The sequence below is a fragment of the Sceloporus occidentalis genome, unplaced genomic scaffold (assembly GCF_023333645.1).
Source record: "Sceloporus occidentalis isolate IW3139 unplaced genomic scaffold, rSceOcc1.0.p SCAF_3, whole genome shotgun sequence".
In the NCBI taxonomy this organism is placed as follows: Eukaryota; Metazoa; Chordata; class Lepidosauria; order Squamata; family Phrynosomatidae; genus Sceloporus; species Sceloporus occidentalis.
This window is the reverse complement of record NW_028316983.1, coordinates 55,729,023-55,749,206: the sequence shown is the minus strand read 5'-3', so window position 1 is coordinate 55,749,206 and position 20,184 is coordinate 55,729,023. Positions and strand designations below refer to the sequence as shown.

Genomic DNA, 20,184 nt, shown 5'->3' with positions numbered 1-20,184 from the left:
TCTACTCAACAGATTCTTTTGATAAGCTCTGCATCTTATGAAAGGCAAAATTTTAATCCTTTTCACCACCTGATGGCAGTGAAAGGATTGTCTCCTTGGGTTGGAAATCTGTCCATTGCTGTTCATATCTGAGGTTTTAAATAAAATGCTTCCAGTTTTTTGTTTTGGTTCTGTGGCTTTGCAGCTGCACATTTAACTGCTTTGTAGTCCAAGCACTAACATGAATTTCTGAGTACACTCCAAATAGAATTGTCATTACTGTCTCTCTCTTTTGAAGCCTCTGTCATGATATAGTGCTTTGCTACATTATGGAGATTTAGTGTGGCAGGAGATGCAAAGTACAATAAATATTTTGCATTCTGGAAGGTATCCAAATACTGGATAGGGTTGTTTGGTTTTCCTTTCCCCTCCATTTTTTCCACCTATTTAAAGGTTCAATGACATCTGTGGTATTTGGCTGAGTTGAAAACAGTATTATTGATACAACAGTTAAACAAAAATTGTCATATTGGTCAGATTTACAGTTGTAGGTTGTTTGGCTAGGCTGAGGGGCCAACCTGCTATTTACTGAAGATTGCTCTGAAGCACTGACATCCCTCTCCAATGCTCATTTCTTTAGAACTAAGGTCTACTGAATTCAGTCATGTAAGTGTGAATGGGACTGCAGTCTGAGTAGTTAAAGAGGATGTGGTAGTAGATCACAATGATGTGGAGCCCTGTATGTGTCATAGTATGCCTTCTGACTGGCCTATGGCAGTTTCCTCTTCTCTCCTGTTCCATCCAACAAAAGTGGGGAATCTCTTTTAGCATGGAGGCTGAATTCACTTAAGAGATGTTTTCAGAGGCCATGTTTCAGTGGGACCAAAAGAAAAATGGTGGAATCAACCCACCACCACCAGATTTTAATTTCATGCTCTTATAGCCAGTAGCTAAGCCTTGATGGGACCTCATAAAAAAGCAAAGAAGCTCCAAAACAATAGTGTCACAGGGAAGGGATTGTGGCTATTTGAGAAATATCAGGAAAGGTGGATTGAGACACTGAGGCCTTTGGTCACCCGTCTTGAATACATTATAATTAAGCTTCATTTTCTCTGGGCCTCCTTTGTAATGTAACTCCAGTTTGGAATTTCCATGTAGGCAATTTGTAAAAGTACCCAGCATATAGATCAGGTAAGGTACAATCTTGTCACATTTACTTTTCATTTCCATATTGCTCCAATATCATCTTTGTTCTCTCCATTCTCTCTCTCTCTCTCTCTTATTTTTCTCCAGTTGTTATGAAATGCTGAGTGTAAAATAATAATAATAATAATAATAATAATAATAATAATAATTTATTTCTACCCCACCTCTCCAATATGATTGAGGGGGCTTACAACAGTAAAATCCATACAATATAATAAAATAAATCTCACAATCCCCTCCCTTCTATTGCACCAATTCACCTCTTAATATATTTCATGGAGTGTGGAAGGGGAAGGAGAAATATTATAAGATGAGACAGGATTTATAAAGTTAACTCCCAAGGATGAAGGGTAGCCAGATTCTGGAATTGCAGAGCAGCTAGTACTATTATAGTTTTTTCTAAGCTTGCAGACAAAAATATCTAAGTGTTCACATGAATGTTTGAAATGAAATTCACCTTCTAAAAATAAAGGTGGCCCAGCAGTCAGAAAATGTAAGTAAGAGGAAGGTGAGGAAAGCAACAAACTATTGATTTTCAGCAGTTAAGAGGACATTTGATGGTTTTGTTTCACTTGTGTAATAACTTGCGTAATGGTACCTGTAGTTTCGTTTTATTTAAAATTACAGATGGAGCTGAAAACCCAGGTGGAGCAAAGATTCAAAGCATATTTTCATCTCCCTGTCCAAATCCCTGTACTGGGATCCAGGACACTACTTTATATCATGGGAAAGAGGGCTTTCATGTCAAGGCATTCACACATATTCATGTTGTGTATGTTTTGACTGTACATTTCGGACTGAATATGAGTTAATTGCAGCTGCTGCAGCTTCTAGGAAAACTTCTCTGTCATACAGCATTTGTTTTGTCTCCAGTGTTTACAAATCTACATGCAGGAGGATTAACTCATCAAATAAATTATGGAAGGGTCGTTATGCTTGGTTATAATAATAATTCAGCACTGATGTTTTGAATTCCAAGTAAACGGTGGAAGTTAGCTGCATATTTAAAACAAACCCTCTACAATAAGAACATTAATCTTAGGACACAGATGTCCATCCCAGAATCTTTCTTCCCATAATTTTAGTTTAGTGATTGTAAATGGTATTCAGGGAAGTCAATTTCTTAAAGTCAAATCTTCATCAAACATATATATTAAAAATGGTACTCAAGGTAGCTAACAATTTAAAAAACAACAACATACAAATGATACAGTGAGTGAAAGGAGTCCAAACTAGGGAAAAGTGCTTAAGAGTAAACTGGTTACAAGGAAAGGTGTTTAAACTTTGGCTATTCCATGTGAAGTGTTTTGTTTTATCCTTTTCGCTGATGTTACTCTCGAAAATGCTGTGCACATTGATAACAGTATAGAAGTGCTAAATACTGAATGAATTGTAAGCCCTATAGTGTATTACATTCTAAACAAAATATACCGTGTTTTCCGGCATATAAGACGACTGGGTGTATAAGACGACCTCCCAACCTTTTCAGTTAAATATAGAGTTTGGGATATACTCGCCGTATAAGGCTACCCCTCTTCCAACACACACCAAATTTAAAAACAACAACATCAGATTTCATTTCAATATGGTAATTTTTATTCAAATGCTTATGACATGCAGGTACTTAGCAGGAAAACTTGTTGTATACAAAGCCTGCTTGGATTGGTCAGCTCTCCCTGCCTACCCAGCCCTCCCTGTCTCCAAGATTTTCTTCTACTGTACTTGCACAGCGCTGCCCTTGCTGCTTTCACATGGTCACCACATACGTAGGGTATGTGGCTGCGGCCATTTTTGAGCTCCCTCACCATATGCGGCGACTGCAGATTCTCCAGTCCGGCTCGGAAGTTTCAGCCCTATAAGACAGCACCCGGCGTATAAGATGACCCCTGACTTTTGAGAAGATTTTCCTGGGTTAAAAAGTAGTCTTATACGCCAGAAAATACAGTAATTGAAATAAGATATGGATATATGCCTTGTTGAGGATGGTAATGGGACACAAAATTGAATTGGCAAGAGAATGTACACCTCTTCCCTCTTTGTTCTCTGATAAACACTTGTGCTCCTCTAATGGTCGAAAGTGTGTAATAGCTTGAGCTTTGGCACTTCTGCATGGAACTAAATTCTGCTGAGCTCACTGGGGCAGATTTCCTAGTGAGTGTGCTCAGAATTACAGCCCTGGCTTGTCATCTTATTCCTACAGAAATAATCCTATAGTAGTATGTTATGCAGTGTGTGTGTAAATGTTGTTTAAATAATCATGTTAGGTGAGAAAAAAATCCATTAGCTTTTTCCTCTTTATAAAATGTTGTGTGTATATATATAAAGAGAAAGCACTCTATGCAGAGCATTCTAAGAGATTTTCTATTACCTGCAGCAGTAACATGAAAGAATTACCACTTTTCTTCCTCTCCAAGTTATCACTTGTGCGTGAGAGGACTTGCTTGCTATTCCCATGAAAGCATTGTTTAATGGCCTGCCTATACTGCAGCCAGCTGCCTTTTACATTTTCATTTTTAATTACAGTGCTTTGCAGGCTTTTTGGTTTATTGATTTCTTTCCTCCCTCCTAACAGTGCATTCCACATCTATGGGCCATTCAACTCCCTAGCCCAGCCTTTTAGCATAAAAGGAATAATGTTTTATTTCTGCAGTCATGAATTTTGATGATATCAGGAAGGCAGCTGAGCCCCTGGACATTATAATGCTGGATGCTGTATCTTAGCAGAGGCGCTATGATGTGCTAAGAAATCTGTTGTGGCTAGCAAGTTTGGCACAGTTCCAGTCATGGTGGGAATTATGCAGTGGGGCCTTTCAGGGCTTCATTGCTGGGTAATTAATCTGAAAATGGACGATAGAAGCAATGCAGTGAATTACTCTAATTTCTTGGCTCCCCATTTTACTGATGAGTGCTGTTGTCCCAAGAGCTTGCCCACACCACAGCTTGTAAGTGATGGCATTTTCTCCTTCCCAATAATGCTTTATAACTGAGAGCTTGCAACATGTATGCCATGCACTGCCGGTCTTTGACTCGGGAACCCAAAACTTCAGATAAAACAGCAAGCGTTATTCTGAAACCAAAGCAGTTCACAGCATGACAATATTGTTAGGACTGAGGCAATTCGATCACACAGTATAATAAAACCACAAAGCAATTCAAACCTGTTAGCGCAGTCAAACCCCATTTGTCATAAAAGCAAAACGTTTCCTTTTTCACAGAGTCGCATTGTTTTCTCTTGTACCAGGAATTCCCATGGAACTATCCATACAGTTCTCAGTGCCTATTACCTCCTCTTCATATCTGCCAATTAGCCATCTCCAGGATTTATAACTGTTTCTTTCCACATGGCACCACCAGCATAACATACCCCATCATCCAATAACATGAAACCAAACAGCCAAACCTAAATCACTAATAAGCATGGTAGGAACTTTATCTGATTCAGATCTTGACATTGTAGTGGTTAAAAAATTGAACTGGGGCAGGGGAAATCCTGGGTCAGATTTCCAAGTGGCTATGAAGCTTGCTGGATGTACCAACACTATCTTTCAGCATAATCTCTATTCAGAGTCTGTAAAAGTTACTTTTTGGACTACAGTTTCCTCAATCCCTCATCTAGCATGTGGACTGAGGAAGTGTTTGCCCAAAAAATTATGGAATGGCCTGTCGGAAGAGACATATTGCTAATCTTAATGGCTTTTAAAAGGCTATCAAGATGAATCTCTTCCAACAGGCCTTCCCTGAATACTTGGTCACTCCGCTGATATGGACTATTCTACTGATTAAGCTAAGATATCCTGTCCCCTGTCTCTGATTGTTTTAATAATTGTTTTAATAATTTAAATTATATTTTATTGTTGTTATGTTAGAATTATTATGTTGTTGGGGTAAGGAAGGAGGGGATAGTGGGATCTATTTTTATACTGTATGAGTTTTATTATTTTTGTAAACCACCTTAATCTTATTGGAGAGGTGGGATAGAAATAAATGTTGTTGTTGTTGTTGTTGTTATTAAAAACCAATGTCTCACAGGCCTGCGTGCCTTACACAATTTTTGTAATGCTAAAAATGGAGATGAGGACAGTGTATGTTTCTTTGAACTCCTTGAAAGAAAGGTAGAATATAAAAGTAGCAACTATAAAAATACAATACAGTACACATAAACTCTCTTCATTAAGCAAACCAAAAAGACACAGCATCGTATTCAAGCTTTTAAGATATTCTTATCTCTTCAGTAGAAAGATTAGGCAGCATCTTCCATGAGACGTGCAAGACAAATTATTGCCAAGGCTTTTTGTGATGTTGTTAATTGCTGTCAAGCTGACTCCAGCTTATAGTGACTCCATGAATGAGAGACTTCCAAATCACCCTATCATCAACAGCCCTGCTCTGGTCTTATAGACTAAGGAGTTTATCGCACTGCCCTTTTCCATCCTTCCCTCCTGAGCTAGGTCCAGGATGAAAACTTTTAAACACAGATTTTATCACATGTCTCCATACCCAGGCAGGAGGCATCTTGTACCTGAACATGGCATTCCATACCCAATCCAGATTTCTCCTGCATTTTTTGAAAGAACTGTATTTTCCCGTTCTTTGCAAAGTGTGGGAGAAGTCTGGATCAGGTACAGGATGCCATCCATAATCAGGTATGGGATGCCTCCTGCCTTGGCATGGAGGCGTGCCATGAAATCCATGTTTAAATGTTTTCATCCCACACCTAGCTCAGGAGGGAAGGATGCAAAAGGGCAGTGCAATAAACTCCTTATGTCTTCCTTGATTGAGTCTATCTATCTGGAATGCAATCTTCCTCTCTTCCTATTGCTTTCTACCTTACCAAACTGATTGGTTTATGAACCAATGGAGTCATAGTCTTTGTGAAAGCAATTATGTAGTTCTATATATACAGTACATAAAGTACCATAGTAGATAATTGGTACATGACCAATAAGGTGTTTGGGGATGAAGCCAAACTTTCACTTGTGGTATACTGTGGGCCTTCCATATTTACTAAGGTTAGAAGCACAGAACACTTACAAAAATGGAAAAACCACACCAGAAAAAAAACCACTATTTTTTTTTTTACCTGAGAGAACACCTCTCTAGGAATCTCTAAATCCTCCAGTGCAATTTTGTGGTTGTAACATCTGCCAGAGATTGACCATAGAATCATGCTGGAGGACTTATAAATGCCCAGAGAAGTGTTTTCCTTAGTAATCTCTAAGACCGCCACTGCAATTCTATGGTAAACCTCTAGCAGAGTTGCACAGGAGGACCTAAAGATTCACAAATAATCAAATCTGCAAAAGCCAAAGCCACAAATATGGAGGGCCAACTTTACTAGAAATTGATACCCAGAGGTATAAACCAGAATCTCCATCACAATTAGCCCTAATTATACAGTTCCAGATATTTTGAACTGCTGACCCCTGTAAGCTCCTGTCCTTGTTGAAGACCAGGAATAATTGGAATCGTAGTCAAATAACTGGAGAGTACCATGTTGCTTAACTCTGGTGAAGATGCATTTTGGTTTATCCTAGCTTGCCTTGACATCATTATTTCTGTGAGAGCTTTATTTCTAGAGACAACTGCAAGCAGGTGGAAGATTGTTTACTTCTTGGTAATTTGCAGCCAAATGATTGGCGAAACATTTACACATATAACAGTTATGAATGTGCCCATAACTGCATTTTAAATAATGCAGTAGACCCTTACCTTATGCGGGGATCCTGCCACTCCATACGTGGGCGCACTATATGCAGCTCAGCTTACACTGAAGCCGCGCTGCAAAAGAATGAATGAATGACATGCACAAATGACCCCTCGCATAAGGCAAAAAAATGCATATGCTCAAGCCCCTTTGAATATAATGGGGGTTATGCTCACGGCGCAGCAGAATGCACGTGCCATTCATTCTTTTGCCACACAGCTTCAGTGTAAGATGAAAGTCACATATAGTGCACCTGGGTACAGTGGATGCACTGTACATATAACTAGGTAAAAGTGTGTGAGAAGTTATTTTAAATATATACTTTCCTCACTTACTCGTGGTTTTTAAAGACAACACCATGAAATGATGTTTTTCTTTGCATTTCCATGTATATGATTTTTGGAAACCTGATTGCTGACACTACAGAATTCATTCTGTAGAGATCTTGGTTGTATTTCACTTGTCTAGGTCCCTTTCCAGTATTTTTGTATGTCTTTGCAAAATGCATGCTTTCAAAGACCCTGATACTTACCAACCCATGTCTTAATTTTAGTTCAATTTGTGCTTCCTCTATAGATTGTAAGTACACCTGCCATCAGGAATGCAGAAACCTCATCCAACTGGATTGCAGTCAGCAGGAAGGGAAGACCTGCAACAAACCTTCTCCAGAAAACACCTTAACACAAAACTACAGCCAGGTATGAACTCTAGTGTCCTCATCTTCTTGAGAGAGCAGAGTGGGGCTGCAGAGTTTTCTGGAGGTTAAGAGATAGCAGAAATGCAGGATAAGCTCATTGATAGGAGCTGACAGAATGTTGTACTTTTCTTCACTGGCATTTCAGCATGATTTAAGAATTTGTAAAGAAAGCCTGATTTCTGCCTTCCCTTATTTGTTTCTCAGCTTTACATTTCTTCAGCATTTGATCATTTGTGGCTTGTGAGTCATGGTCTTCTTCTGTGTTAGTGTGTGGCCTTCACACAGGTATGCAGGCCTGCATCTAGACACGCACACTTAAATAACATGAATATGTTGGGATCTGTTGCAGTGTACATGGTGCTAGACCACAGTGGAGAAGCCACTTGAAGAAAACTGACAAGATTAACTTTGATGCATATAAGGTTTTTGTTACCACAACTGTTTGCAGAAAAGAAGCATTGATTAATAAACCATCTCTACTTCAGGACTGGAACAATATGATAGACAGAGAGCAAGAAAAAAAGGATGGCTGTGAGTGTGGATTCACTTATTAGAGAGCAGGAATGATTCTGGGGAAAAGGTGATACACCATCTGAAGGCTGAAGTGCAATGGAGAACAACTCAGGTTTCAGTAAACTGTGTGATTGGTACAACAGAAAGAGTGTATCTGTTTCAAAGGAAAAGGCTTTGCTTCCTGACTGGTTGCAATCAGTTGGGAATTGACAAAACATACTGGCTATGCTGGTTCTTCACAGCTTCAGGCCACAAATTCATTGTGGAGATAATCACCAAAGTCTGCACATAAAAGAAAACCACAAAAGCAGAGTGAGGCATGTTTTGTAGCACTGTGAGGAAATGCAGGATACTAGACCAGTTTGGCCTTTTGTCTGATCTGGCAGAGCTCCTCCTGGTCTAGTGTGCTTTAGCCCTAAGTCATGCCATGCAACAATACTAAAAAAAATGCTGCATGAAGGAAGGATTGTAGTTTAGTGGTGGAACACAAACTTTGTATGGCATGCAAAAGGCCTCAGGTTCAGTTTTGGGACATGCCAATCCTGGCATGTTCAGCTAGAACTAGTAAGGACTCTAGGCTGAATCTGAAGAGCATCTAAATTCTGTGGAAATAATAATGAGCCTGATAGACTTGTGGTCTGATTCACTTTAAGGCAGCCTTCCGTATTTCATAATTTTCATTCCATAAAAATGGTCCTTCACTTTATTCATGTAAGTGTGTTGAATCAACATTGAAAGAAGGGAGCACGTTAGCCTTGCTACCTCAATGCCTAGTTCTATCACCCTCTTCACATAGAGGGTGACAAATAGGAGAGTTTTCCTCCACTTGGGTGCTCTCTATTCAGTTGGGGGCCCTGGTTTATTTTGTGGATTTTGTTCTTGATCACTGTGGAGCATTCCTGCGTGAGAATGCTCCCCTGGTCCTCCCCCTCTAAATAAGAAGAGTGGGATGATATGATAGCCCTGTTTTGGGCCCCATTCCCACTGAGCTATTTGCGCTGGATGGAAGTGGGCAGATTTGGGTCTCCCCCTCCTGAATCCCTCCGGAAGCAAGTGCCCGCTAAATTTACCTTATTTGGGATAATTTACCCCTGAATGCCATTGCAGCTCTTTCAGGGCGAGTTCACATTTGTGGAACCGGTTTAAAATGAAGGCTCCTCTGCTGTCAGTCAAATTCAGTTCCGCTTTCGTCAAGGTGACGTTTCCTACAGCAATTGGCCAAGTGGATGGGTGTAACATTCACATTGTAGCATTCGCATTAAAAATAAATAAATAAAAAAGCCTCTTGCAAAGTGAGGCTGCCATTTCAGGAGCAAGCAAATGAAAGGGAAAGTAGCACAAGCCGACACACATTCCATCTATATTGTAGCATTCGAATAGTAAAATAATAATAATAATAATAATAAAGCCTCTTGCAGAGTAAACATTTGTAACATTTGCATTGTAGCATTTGAATATTAAAAGTAAAAGTGAGGCTGCCGTTCCGGGAGCAAGCAAATGAAAGGGAAAGTAGCACAAGCAGACACACATTCCATCTATATTGTAGCATTCGAATAGTAAAATAATAATAATAATAATAATAATAATAATAAAGCCTCTTGCAGAGTAAACATTTGTAACATTTGCATTGTAGCATTTGAATATTAAAAGTAAAAGTGAGGCTGCCGTTCCGGGAGCAAGCAAATGAAAGGGAAAGTAGCACAAGCAGACATATTCTATCTATATGTATCACCCCAAAATCATTTGCATATTCTGTCAGAAATAAAAAATAAAAAAAAAGAGAGAGAAAGCTGCCTGATGCGAGAGGGAGTAAAAGGTAGTCTGAATGGCCCCTAAGTATTTCAAGGGATACTTTCAAGGGATTAGCACATTGAGGATGGAGGAAGCTTGTTTTCTGCTGCTCCAGAGACCAGAACAATGAATGCAAGCTACAGGAAAAGAGATTCCACCTCAACATTAGGAGGAACTGCCTTACAGTAAGAGCTGTTGGACAAAGGAACACACTCCCTCAGAGAGTGGTGGAGTATCCTTCCTTGGAGGTCTTTAAACAGAGGCTGGATGGCCACCTGTTGGGGATGCTTTGATTGTGATTTCCTGCATGGCAGGGGGTTGGACTGGATGGCCTTGTGGTTTCTTCCAACTCTATGATTCTATGGCACCCCATCTGTTGTATGGGATTGCTAGATCAAGAATCACTTCATAAATATTACAAGTTTGTGGCAAAAGTAGCAGAATGCTACTTTTCTGAATCATGCTATAAAACTAAAAGAACAAGCAGCCATCATACATAATAATAATAATAATAATAATAATAATAAAAAATAGGATTTATTTATATGCCGCCCAATCACTGGGAATCCTGGAAGCATACAACAGAGGGGATAATAGACAGTTCCGTGCCCTCAGGCTTACAATCTAAAAAGATATGACACAAAAGGAGAAGGGAATGGTGAGGGAGGGAGGGGATCAGGTCCAGCATTCTTCTCTCCCTCTAAGGCCTGGACCAAGGCAGATGGACTGGAGGGAGGGCTCTTTTTCTTAATTGAGGCTGGGCCTGATGGCATTGGGCCTGTTCTTTCACTCCCTCCCAGGCCAGAAGACAGTTGGGTCATCTTCTGGCCTGGGAGGGAGTGAAAGGACAGGCCCAATGCCATCAGGCCTGAAGAGGAAGAACCCTCCCCTCCCTCCTTCCAACTGTCTTCTTTTGCCCTTAGTGGGAGCGAAAGGACAGGCCCAACTCCATTGGGCCTGAAGAGGAGGAGCCCTCCCCTCCCTACTTCCAACTGTCATCTTCTGGCCTGGGAGGAGGGAGGGGAGGGCTCTTCCTCTTCAGGCCTGATGGCGCTGAGTCTTCAGCCAGCACTCAAACTATTACACTACACTGGCTCTTTTTTTAACACGGATGCAAGGATTTAAAAGTACAACAGTCTTATTGGAATGAAGGAAACAATAAAGTCAACAGAAGAATAAAGAAGTGGACCTTGAAAATTCTGCTTCTTTTCTGTTTCCTGGGGTTAAGTAGAGACCTCTTATTTTCTTCTGCTCAACTTTGAGGTAGGCTTGGTTGGGAAGAAGATTCCTTGTCCTGTAAGAAATGCTGAACCTTTTGCAAAAGAGGTTTCAATTCAATATCTTTGAAGAGACTGATGTTTTATGTTGTCACACACTCAGGTTGAGAACTCTAAACCCTTTTATTCATGGCTGTTTCCTGTGTGTGTGTCTGTTTACTGCTGTTGTTGTCTACCTCCTACTCATTTTTGACTTATGGTGACCCTAAGGTGGACCTATCATAGGGTTTTCTTGGCAAGTTTCTTCCGAGGGGGTTTGTCATAGCCAGCTATGAAGCTGAGAGAGCCTGACTTGCCCAAAGGCACCCAGTGGGTTTTTACACTCAAGCAGGGAATCAAACGTTAGGCCCCAGAGTCGTAGTCCAGCGCTCAAACCACTAGACCACTCTGGTAACTTTAAACACTAAAACAGAAGAATCTTTTTGTGTTGTTTTTTCAGTTGAGTTTATGGAAGGTGAACTTATACCTTCCATGTGTTTTGGATGTTCAGTCATATTAAACACAATGAAAGTTAAAAGGTATATTTTATATGAAATGGCAAAATCAAGGTTTGCTTTTTAGAATTTATATATATATTTGAATACTTTCAAGCTGTGGATGGTTGAATCTGTGGATAAAGAATCTGTGGATATGGAGGGCGGACTGTACTAAGCATGGGTGGGTGAATTTTCTTTCCCTTTTTCCCTCTTTGGTTACTTTGTTCTATTGCATGCTGGATTTTTTTTATTGTTTCAAAATAAAATTTCATTGTTTTCCTTCTAAAAAAACAAAGAAAAACCATAGTTTTGGCAGATGCTACAAAGTGCTAAAATGCTACTCCACTGTTACAAGTACCCAAAATCCCAAGTAGGCTTTCATTTCAGCCTCTTTTCCACAATTCTCTTCTGATGTGAACAAATTGTAAATTTCCAGGGCTGGCATAGTTCAATAAAAATAAAGTGTGATACTAAGCTTCTTAATTCATTTTTAAGTTTGTTCCATATTGTCCCACCAAAAAGTAAATATGCACACAGGGCAAGTGCCGACTAATAGGATGAGGTACTAGTCCATCCCTGCTCTTCTGAGAGGAGAGGCCAGAGAGATGTTTTGATCTGTGGTTCTCCATTGCACTACTCCTTTGAACAATGTTCATACATAGGGATTAATGAATTTTAGTCATATGGGAAAAATCTAGTAACTTTACATAGTGAAAAAGAGAAGACGAGCCACCAAAGAGGTTGTCGATGGAAAAGGGATTGTCTCAGATTCACAAAGTGTAAGGTGTCATTTTTTGGATGGGATAGTGTCTTCTGAGAAGGAAGTCCTCTGGATACTGGAAAAATTAGCTTTTGAGAATTGCAGTTTCTGAGATCACTGCAATTGCACATGAGATTTCTAAAGTACATCTGAAAGGGAATGAAACTCATGTGGATGTTTTCTCTCCATTTTTGTCCCCAGTTTATGGTCCTGACTCCAAGTCGCTGAACAAAACCAGTGGTAATCAGTAGATTCAGTGGTAGGTAGCTAGGTAGGTCATTGTATGGTTGCGTGTAAAGAAACCTGACCTAAATGCTTGAATGCGCCTTCTCCCTCAGGAAACGCTTGTCTAAAGATGAATTCTCCCATACTGACATTGTTGCCGTACTGCTACATCTAAAAATGGTCTGAACAGTCTGATCAGATTATGCTGCAGAAAGTGGAAAAGTGTAAAGCCTGACATGCAGCAAATATATATTAATTTGGGAGGTTAAAATATTGATGTTAACCCACTGCTGAAGCCAGGAATCAAACACTGCAAAGAATTTAAATAGTAGAACTCAGTATCAATTTATCCAATCCTGGAAGTGCCATACTGAGAAAAGCACATCAACAGGTCTTGTTTGATTGGATAATCCAGTTGTGTATGCTAACCATTGAAGAATGATACAACATACCTTTTTATTCTCCCAAAATTCAAATTTTATTAGTCTTTTGACATTTTCCCTGTTCATCTCTTACACATGAATCTCTCTCTCTCTTTGTGTGTGTGTGTGTGTGTGTGTGTGTGTGTGTGTGTGTGTGTGTGTGAGAGAGAGAGAGAGAGAGAGAGAGAGAAATCTATGATGTGTGTATCTGTGCATGGACAGAGATGTTCTGAATAACATGCACTGGAACATATGGCATATAGGTGGAGTCTATAACAAAATATTGCAGTGCAGATTCTTTCTGTATGGGGTGGAGCCACCTATAACCTTTCTAGGACACTTCATACAATTTTCCTTTCTTGCAGATTTTTGGCATCTACAAAGCCATTCTATAGCCACAAAGTATACTTCATTCTTCATTGGGCTGTTATAGATCGCTTGCCTCCCATTTAAAACCTTTTGTACTTCTGAAAATCCTTAGGTTTACCTGACCGTGCTGATGAATCACTCGTGTGCATCATGCCACTGTGACTACATAACGAGTCTCATGAATTTACTGTTATTATAGGATAGGACACTATACATGTTGCCTGTTCTGACTGGTAGCATCTGGCTCTTTAGAATATCAGGAAAATACCTGATCCTTCTAATTAGGAATGCTACTGATTAACCTGGGACCTCCTACAGACAAATTATGTGTTCTGCCACAGATTTACAATCTGACATGTGCTCTGCCACTGATTTGTAGTTTAGCCTAATTCACACATTCCGTTTTCTTAGTTATATAAATCTAAGATTTGATATACTATGTTCCAAAGCTAGGTTACTGTGTTCCAAAGCCAAGTTAACAAGTTCTTCTCATTTAACACTCATATATGGCTTTTAGAATGTAATCCTATGTATGCTTGAGTTTTGGGTTTTTTGTTTTGTTTTGGTGCTTTCAAGTCAATCCTGATTACACAACCCTAAGAAGAACATATTGTCTTTCACTCAGATTTTAGAGCTGTTGTAATCCATTGTAAAGTTAAATCCCAGATGCTGATACACAATGCTAATGAGTCCTGGTAGGAAACTTTTGTGCAAGATAGCTCATTGTTTTACCCAGCAGCAGCACTTGGGGGAGCTGAAAGGCAAATGAATGTAGCTGAGATGCCTTAATGAGGAAGGTACTGAGCAGGGACAAGGTGTTTCAGACAGCCTTCAAGGCTGCATAGGAACACTATTTTCTCATTTGCAAAATCAAAGAAAAAATGGGGGGGGGGGGGGGACAACAACCACTTTATGTTGTTTGTCTTAGGATCTGAAATTGTGCTGTTTCATGTTGTGTAAATTCCACATTTATCGTTAAGAATTCAAATATTTTTGTCGTGTGACACTTCATGATTACTACTCAGTTAGATAGGGGACATAAGTAGGCATATGACTACAGGTTAATCTCAATCCTGAAGTACCTTATATCTAGAAAGCAGGCCACGTTAGCCCACTGTGTTAGCCCATAGAGAAAGGTAGAGGACCTTTGGCTCTCCAAATGTTTTGAATTTCATCTCTCAGAAATCGGCACCAATAGAGTCTCTGGAAAAGAGGACTGGGATTGGAGTCCAGAATACCTTCAATGTCCTGCTCTGTGCTACAGAGGTCTATTAATCCTTCATTTTAGTGCATGCCCTTAGCTTTAAACATTAAGAGTGTATCCAAATAATTCCAGCACCATGTGTCAATTCATATTTTGATTATAATTTCCATGAAAACATGTGCTACCCAGTAAATCCAAGTTGTCAAGAATGTATTGACTGTTATTATTTTTCAGCAGGTGCTCACATTTAGTTTACAAGATAGTCATTTCATACTTGCTCTTGAGAGTGTATGGGTATAAAGGATCTTCTGTCTATTCTGGTAATTTTGTTTGTGATAAGTGGACTGTGACTCTGGATTTCAGGGTTTACTCCCCCACTCAGCCTAGTGAGTCACCCACTCTCAGCTCCAGAAAACTCCACTGCTGCCAACCCTCTTTGAGACAGTAAGAGCTATCTTGTGTGTTGGTATGGTGTTTACTGCAGCAAAATGTTGTTTCAGGGACAAGATTACAGATAGGATTCGAGTTGAAAAGCTCAGGTGTGGTTGTAGCTTGGCAAGCAATGATCAGGGCATGTAGATACATCTTATAGGTACATCTTTCTGCTGTGTGCATCCCATTGACATTTTATAAATACTATGCAAATTCAGGATCTTAATCTGATCAGGCAGGCATCAGCTTGTGAAAAGTGAAGAGTCTGAGGAGAAGTAGGTCTGAGCCTGTGGTTGTTTTGAAACACTGATGTTGTAAATAATGAATGATAAGATCAGACCTGATGATGGACTTAGAATTCTAAACCTAATTAAATATTTCATCTCTACTCTACTTTACTCAACAATTATGGCGGTGATTGCATTTGGGTGTAACAACAAGTGGGAATTGCTCAGAGTCACAGTGCTTGACTCCATCCACTAGAGGAAGTTAGTAGTGGCAGATGGCTTCCATGTCAGTAGGGCAGTACGTGCACGTATGGTTTTACTTTGGTCTTTAAAGGAACTGTCCATATTGATGAACTCTCTAAAATAGTTCCAGCACTTTGGACAGCTGTTTCAAAATTGAGAGGAAAGCCTGAAGCAGATTCACTGCCCAAAGATATGAGAATCACCAGCTGTCGCAAGTGAGAGTGCCTATACTAAACATAAACTTAATGAGAATGCAAAAGCTTCCCATTAGATGTGAATTTGAATCCTGGCTTGTCGCTCTTCTAAGAAATCTGGAATAGGAAATCAGCTTCAGACCCCAGCTTCATATGCACCAATTATAACAGTGGCTAAGCTGTGGTTCATTTTGCCCCATTAAGAGGGGCAAAAAGTGAAAAGGTTATTTTATCTGCTGGTGATCTTTGCCAGAAAATAAGCAAAAAAGTGTAAATGGATGTGTATTCTGCTGTGATCAGAGGGCAGTGCAGTGAGTAAGACACCATGCTGATAGTGCTTGTGGCTTTTGGTTGGGCCCCAGTCCTACTCCTGGGAGTACTAGTTTTAGACTCCTAGCATCTTACAGCCTATGTAATTTGGTATATTATTATTATTATTATTAATACCCCACATCTCCAATGAGATTGAGGATTACAATATTAAAATATAAATACAATACAATAAAATCTCCCATAAACCCACCCACCCATCCACCATAAACCCAAAATTAATAACAATAACTGTAATAAATAATACAATTAAATTGTTAAAACAAAGCAAACAGGGTAGTCAATGGTAGGCAACTGAGTCGTTAAACTGGGAAGGCCTGTTGGAAGAGATCTGTTTTGACCAGTTTTTTTAAAAGCAGACAAGATTAGTAATATACCGGATGTCCTCTGGGAGGCCATTCCATAACGTGGGAGCGGCAGACAGAAAGGCCCTCTGGATAACCACAGCCAATTTAGTTTTTGTTGGCTGCAGTAAGTTTTTCCCAGAGGACCTGAGTGCGTGGAATGGATTGTATGAAAGAAGGCGATCCTGCAGATAAGCTGGGCCCACGCCATGAAGGGCTTTAAAGATCATAACCAACACCTTGTACAGTGCCCGGAAACTAATAGGTAGCCAGTGGAGAGACCTTAAAATCTATGTTATATGGTCACCTCTAGATCTCCCGGTGACCAGTTTAGCTGCCATATTTTGAACTAGTCGAAGTTTCCTAACTAGACACAAGGGTAGCCCTATGTAGAGCGTATTACAGAAATCAAGTCGTGAGGTTAGCAGCGCGTGTACCACAGTTTTTAGGTTCAAGGAAGGATCGCAGTTGGCATATCAGTCGAAGCTGACAGCAAGCACTCCTGGCTATCACATCTATCTGAGCTGACATCTAAACTATCCCTACTTGGCACTCTTTCTTTTTGTGCTGTGATTTTCTGCAGTAGTGGCTTATGACAGAATGACAGAATGAAGCTATTAAATTAATACACAGGTTTACTGCAGTTTTGCAGTACCTGGATTTTTTCTGTAGCAGTAGTTACATTTGGGGAATACACTTTAGAAATTGTCCTAAAAAGAGAAAAAGAGAAGGTATAAACTTTTTACTTTTTGCTCCAGTGGGCTTTATAACTAGTAATTGGTTTCTGGTTAAACAATGGTTAAACATTTTTGAAACAGTGTTTCCAGGTATGGGATGTAGTTGAGAGTATATTCTCAATACAATCTGATAATCCTAGATACTTTTTTTGGCAATGTACATTTTTATTCCACTTCAGAGACAGCTAAGAAAAGCTCTATCCTTTGAACCTACATCTTATTTTGCATTTTGTTAAGTTCGAAAGTTCAAACCTGACAATCATTTTGAAAAGCAAGGCAAAGACTGCTAGGGAACCTAAATTTAGATATAACCAACTGCCAGCAAGGGTGTTTTCCCTTCTCCTTAATTCTCCTCTCTCAAAGCTATGCATTGAAATAAAAATCTAGAATTTACAATGAGGCTTGAATGATTCTGACAGCACAGAGGAACTATATATACCCATACATATAAAGAAAGAGACTCTAGTGTCTATTTCTGGGATTCTACTCAGGCAGAATGCATATTTAAGAAGGCATGTTTCATCATCAGGGTGACAAAAGAGTCAATACATTATTGATGGGCCCAATAATAAAAACACAGGTGGTTGAGGCATTGCCATCCATCATTCTGACACTTCTTTGGTGGGCTTCCTTGACTAGCCCATGAGGGAGGGGTTTTCTTTGCCAAATGTATACTGGGAAGAAAAATAAAATGTGCCAGGAGCTTCAGCTAATGCAAACAGTCTGTTTCTGGAGTTGAGTGGTGAAGATCATACTTGATATCCTTTGGCTGCTAGGTTATTTGCAGCAAAATGGTGCCTTGTTTTTCTTAATGCAGAGTTTGGAATGTTATTTTTTTTAAGGACTAATTTCGTTACTTTTTATTTTGCCAAAATTTTACTGCAGTCCAGGGGTGCAGATATGTGGGTACGGGGAGGCAAAATGAGAGCAGTGCCCTCATAAATATGAAATATATTGCCCTTGATATAAATGCCACCCTTTATTCCCCAAAATTTTACCATTGGCAGTAGCTTAAAAAATTTATATTGAACAATTAGAAATAGAGTTTAGACATCCAAAGAAAAAAAGAGTAGGCAAAGTTACCAAGGGAATACAAGCACAACAAATATGAGTCCTAGGTCTGAATAGTTTTTGCCATCTCAAGCACATCCATACTGATTTTTGTTCCCAGTATTTCTGGTTTTATACAAAGTTAAAACAAATTGGCCAAGAGAGTTGGTATAAAAAGTCTTTGATCATACTGAGAGTGGATAGAAAATATTTTGAGATAAACAAAACCTGTGCAGAACTCCAAAATAAAATGGGAAATAATGGGAACAAAGCCTGGGACTTTCTGGTCTTTTTAATCAGCCTGGATGCACTCTCACTCTCTGCAATTCTAGAAATCTGAGGACTGTAGGAAAATTTAATGATGGGGCAGGATTCTCATTTGGAGAGGCAATGCACTCATCCCACTGCCTGCTGCAGAAAGTAATTTACTGGTTTACTTCTTGCTAACACATTACAGTCAGCCCTCCATATCCACGGATTCTTTATCCACAGATTCAGCCATCCACAGCTTGAAAATATTCATTAAAACATAAATTCCAAAAAGCAAACCCTCACTTTGCCATTTTAATAAAGTCCACAATTTTACTATGCCATTGTACTTAATGGGACTTGAGCATCCATAGATTTTGGTAAACAGGAATCAAATCCCAGTGGATAGGAAGGTCCCACTGTGCCATTGTACAATAACATGAAATGTTCTCTAATTCCCTTTATATTTGCTTATTATAATTCTGAGTAGACTAATCTGCATTGACCCTATCTCACCACCTCCAGAGGCACAGTGCAGCAAACCATGCGATTACTACATGCATGGCACACAATGCTTTGGGTGGACAAGTGGGCACAATCACACATTCTTTCATACACACTTTGTACCCCATCTCTTTACCCCTCATACAGTTGATCTAAATTTCATGCTGAGAAACAACCTCTTCTCCCCTGAATTCTTTCTGATCGCTCACACCAACCTAGCTGCTCTGAGATCACATCCTGGACTGCTGTTTGGAACAGGTAGCGTAGCAAGGCAGCCCTCTTCACCTCACCTTACCCCCTTCCATTCTCTCTCTCTCTCTCTCTCTCTCTGTCTGACAGTGACAGCAGTAGTTTTCACTTGGGCAGAATAATGGAATGCAGAAAAAGCAGGGTAATTTTTAAAAAGTTGTTTCTAACTGACCTGATTCTCTAGTGGTCTTATTTTCAGTGTGTCTCCTTCCCTCCTATCTTTGTTGTTGCTGGCTCCTCACTAGCCACAAGAAGGATCACATGGGTGGCCACTCATGTATCCTCTCCCCTCCCATTGTTCAGACAAAACCAGAACACAACCATTAACAATAATATTCAGGAATCCTGTTACATTATCTGAAAGGCAGTGAATTACAGCTCTGGCCATTACAGGTAACAAATTAACACTGCTAAAGTAACCATTGGTGCAACTCATTACAGGTAACATGTTTCTCAGAAGTTCTGTCTTAATGCTTCTTAAGGAGCATCCTCCATTTTGTGGATCACATACGTGGAGGAATGATGTCCTTCCCAGAAGAGGGAATTTTTTAACTCGTTAGAGCAATATGTTCTGATTGTACAGCCTGATACTAGCTAGTGTTCTTTCCTTGATCAGACATTTGTACTACTGTAATCAGAACTTCTTTTTATTATATGAATTTGTGTTTAAAAACTGACTTAAAAGTATAGAGGCATATCAGAGGCATATCTCAATTAACAAGGACTTTGTTTTATTGTGTGTACTTCTTCTTTGTCCTTTTATATTAGAATTATAGAATTCTAATTACATTAGAACTGATGTTCTAACTGACGCTGTTTGTTTATTGTTATCCCCCACTTCTATCCATGGGGAGAAGTGGGTAAGAAATGAATGTTGTTGTTGTTGTTGTTGTTGTTATTATAACCCTGTGAACTGTAACTGGTATCCAGAAGGACATCTAGATTTTCCACAACCATTGAATAAGAGCTGTGCATTTGCTGCCATTTTCTAATGGATTGCCT

General features: G+C 39.6%; 1 protein-coding gene across 2 annotated transcripts in view; it reads left to right on the top strand.

Annotated features, from left to right (window-relative positions):
* LOC149315957 (ras association domain-containing protein 5-like) overlaps positions 1-20,184 on the top strand; it is a 131,786-nt gene that overhangs the window by 37,305 nt on the left and 74,297 nt on the right. For both annotated transcript variants that reach the window (XM_089514488.1, XM_089514489.1), the window contains exon 2: positions 7,466-7,587. In XM_089514488.1, coding sequence (XP_089370614.1) covers positions 7,466-7,587 — 122 coding nt within the window. The remainder of the gene's footprint in view (positions 1-7,465; positions 7,588-20,184) is intronic.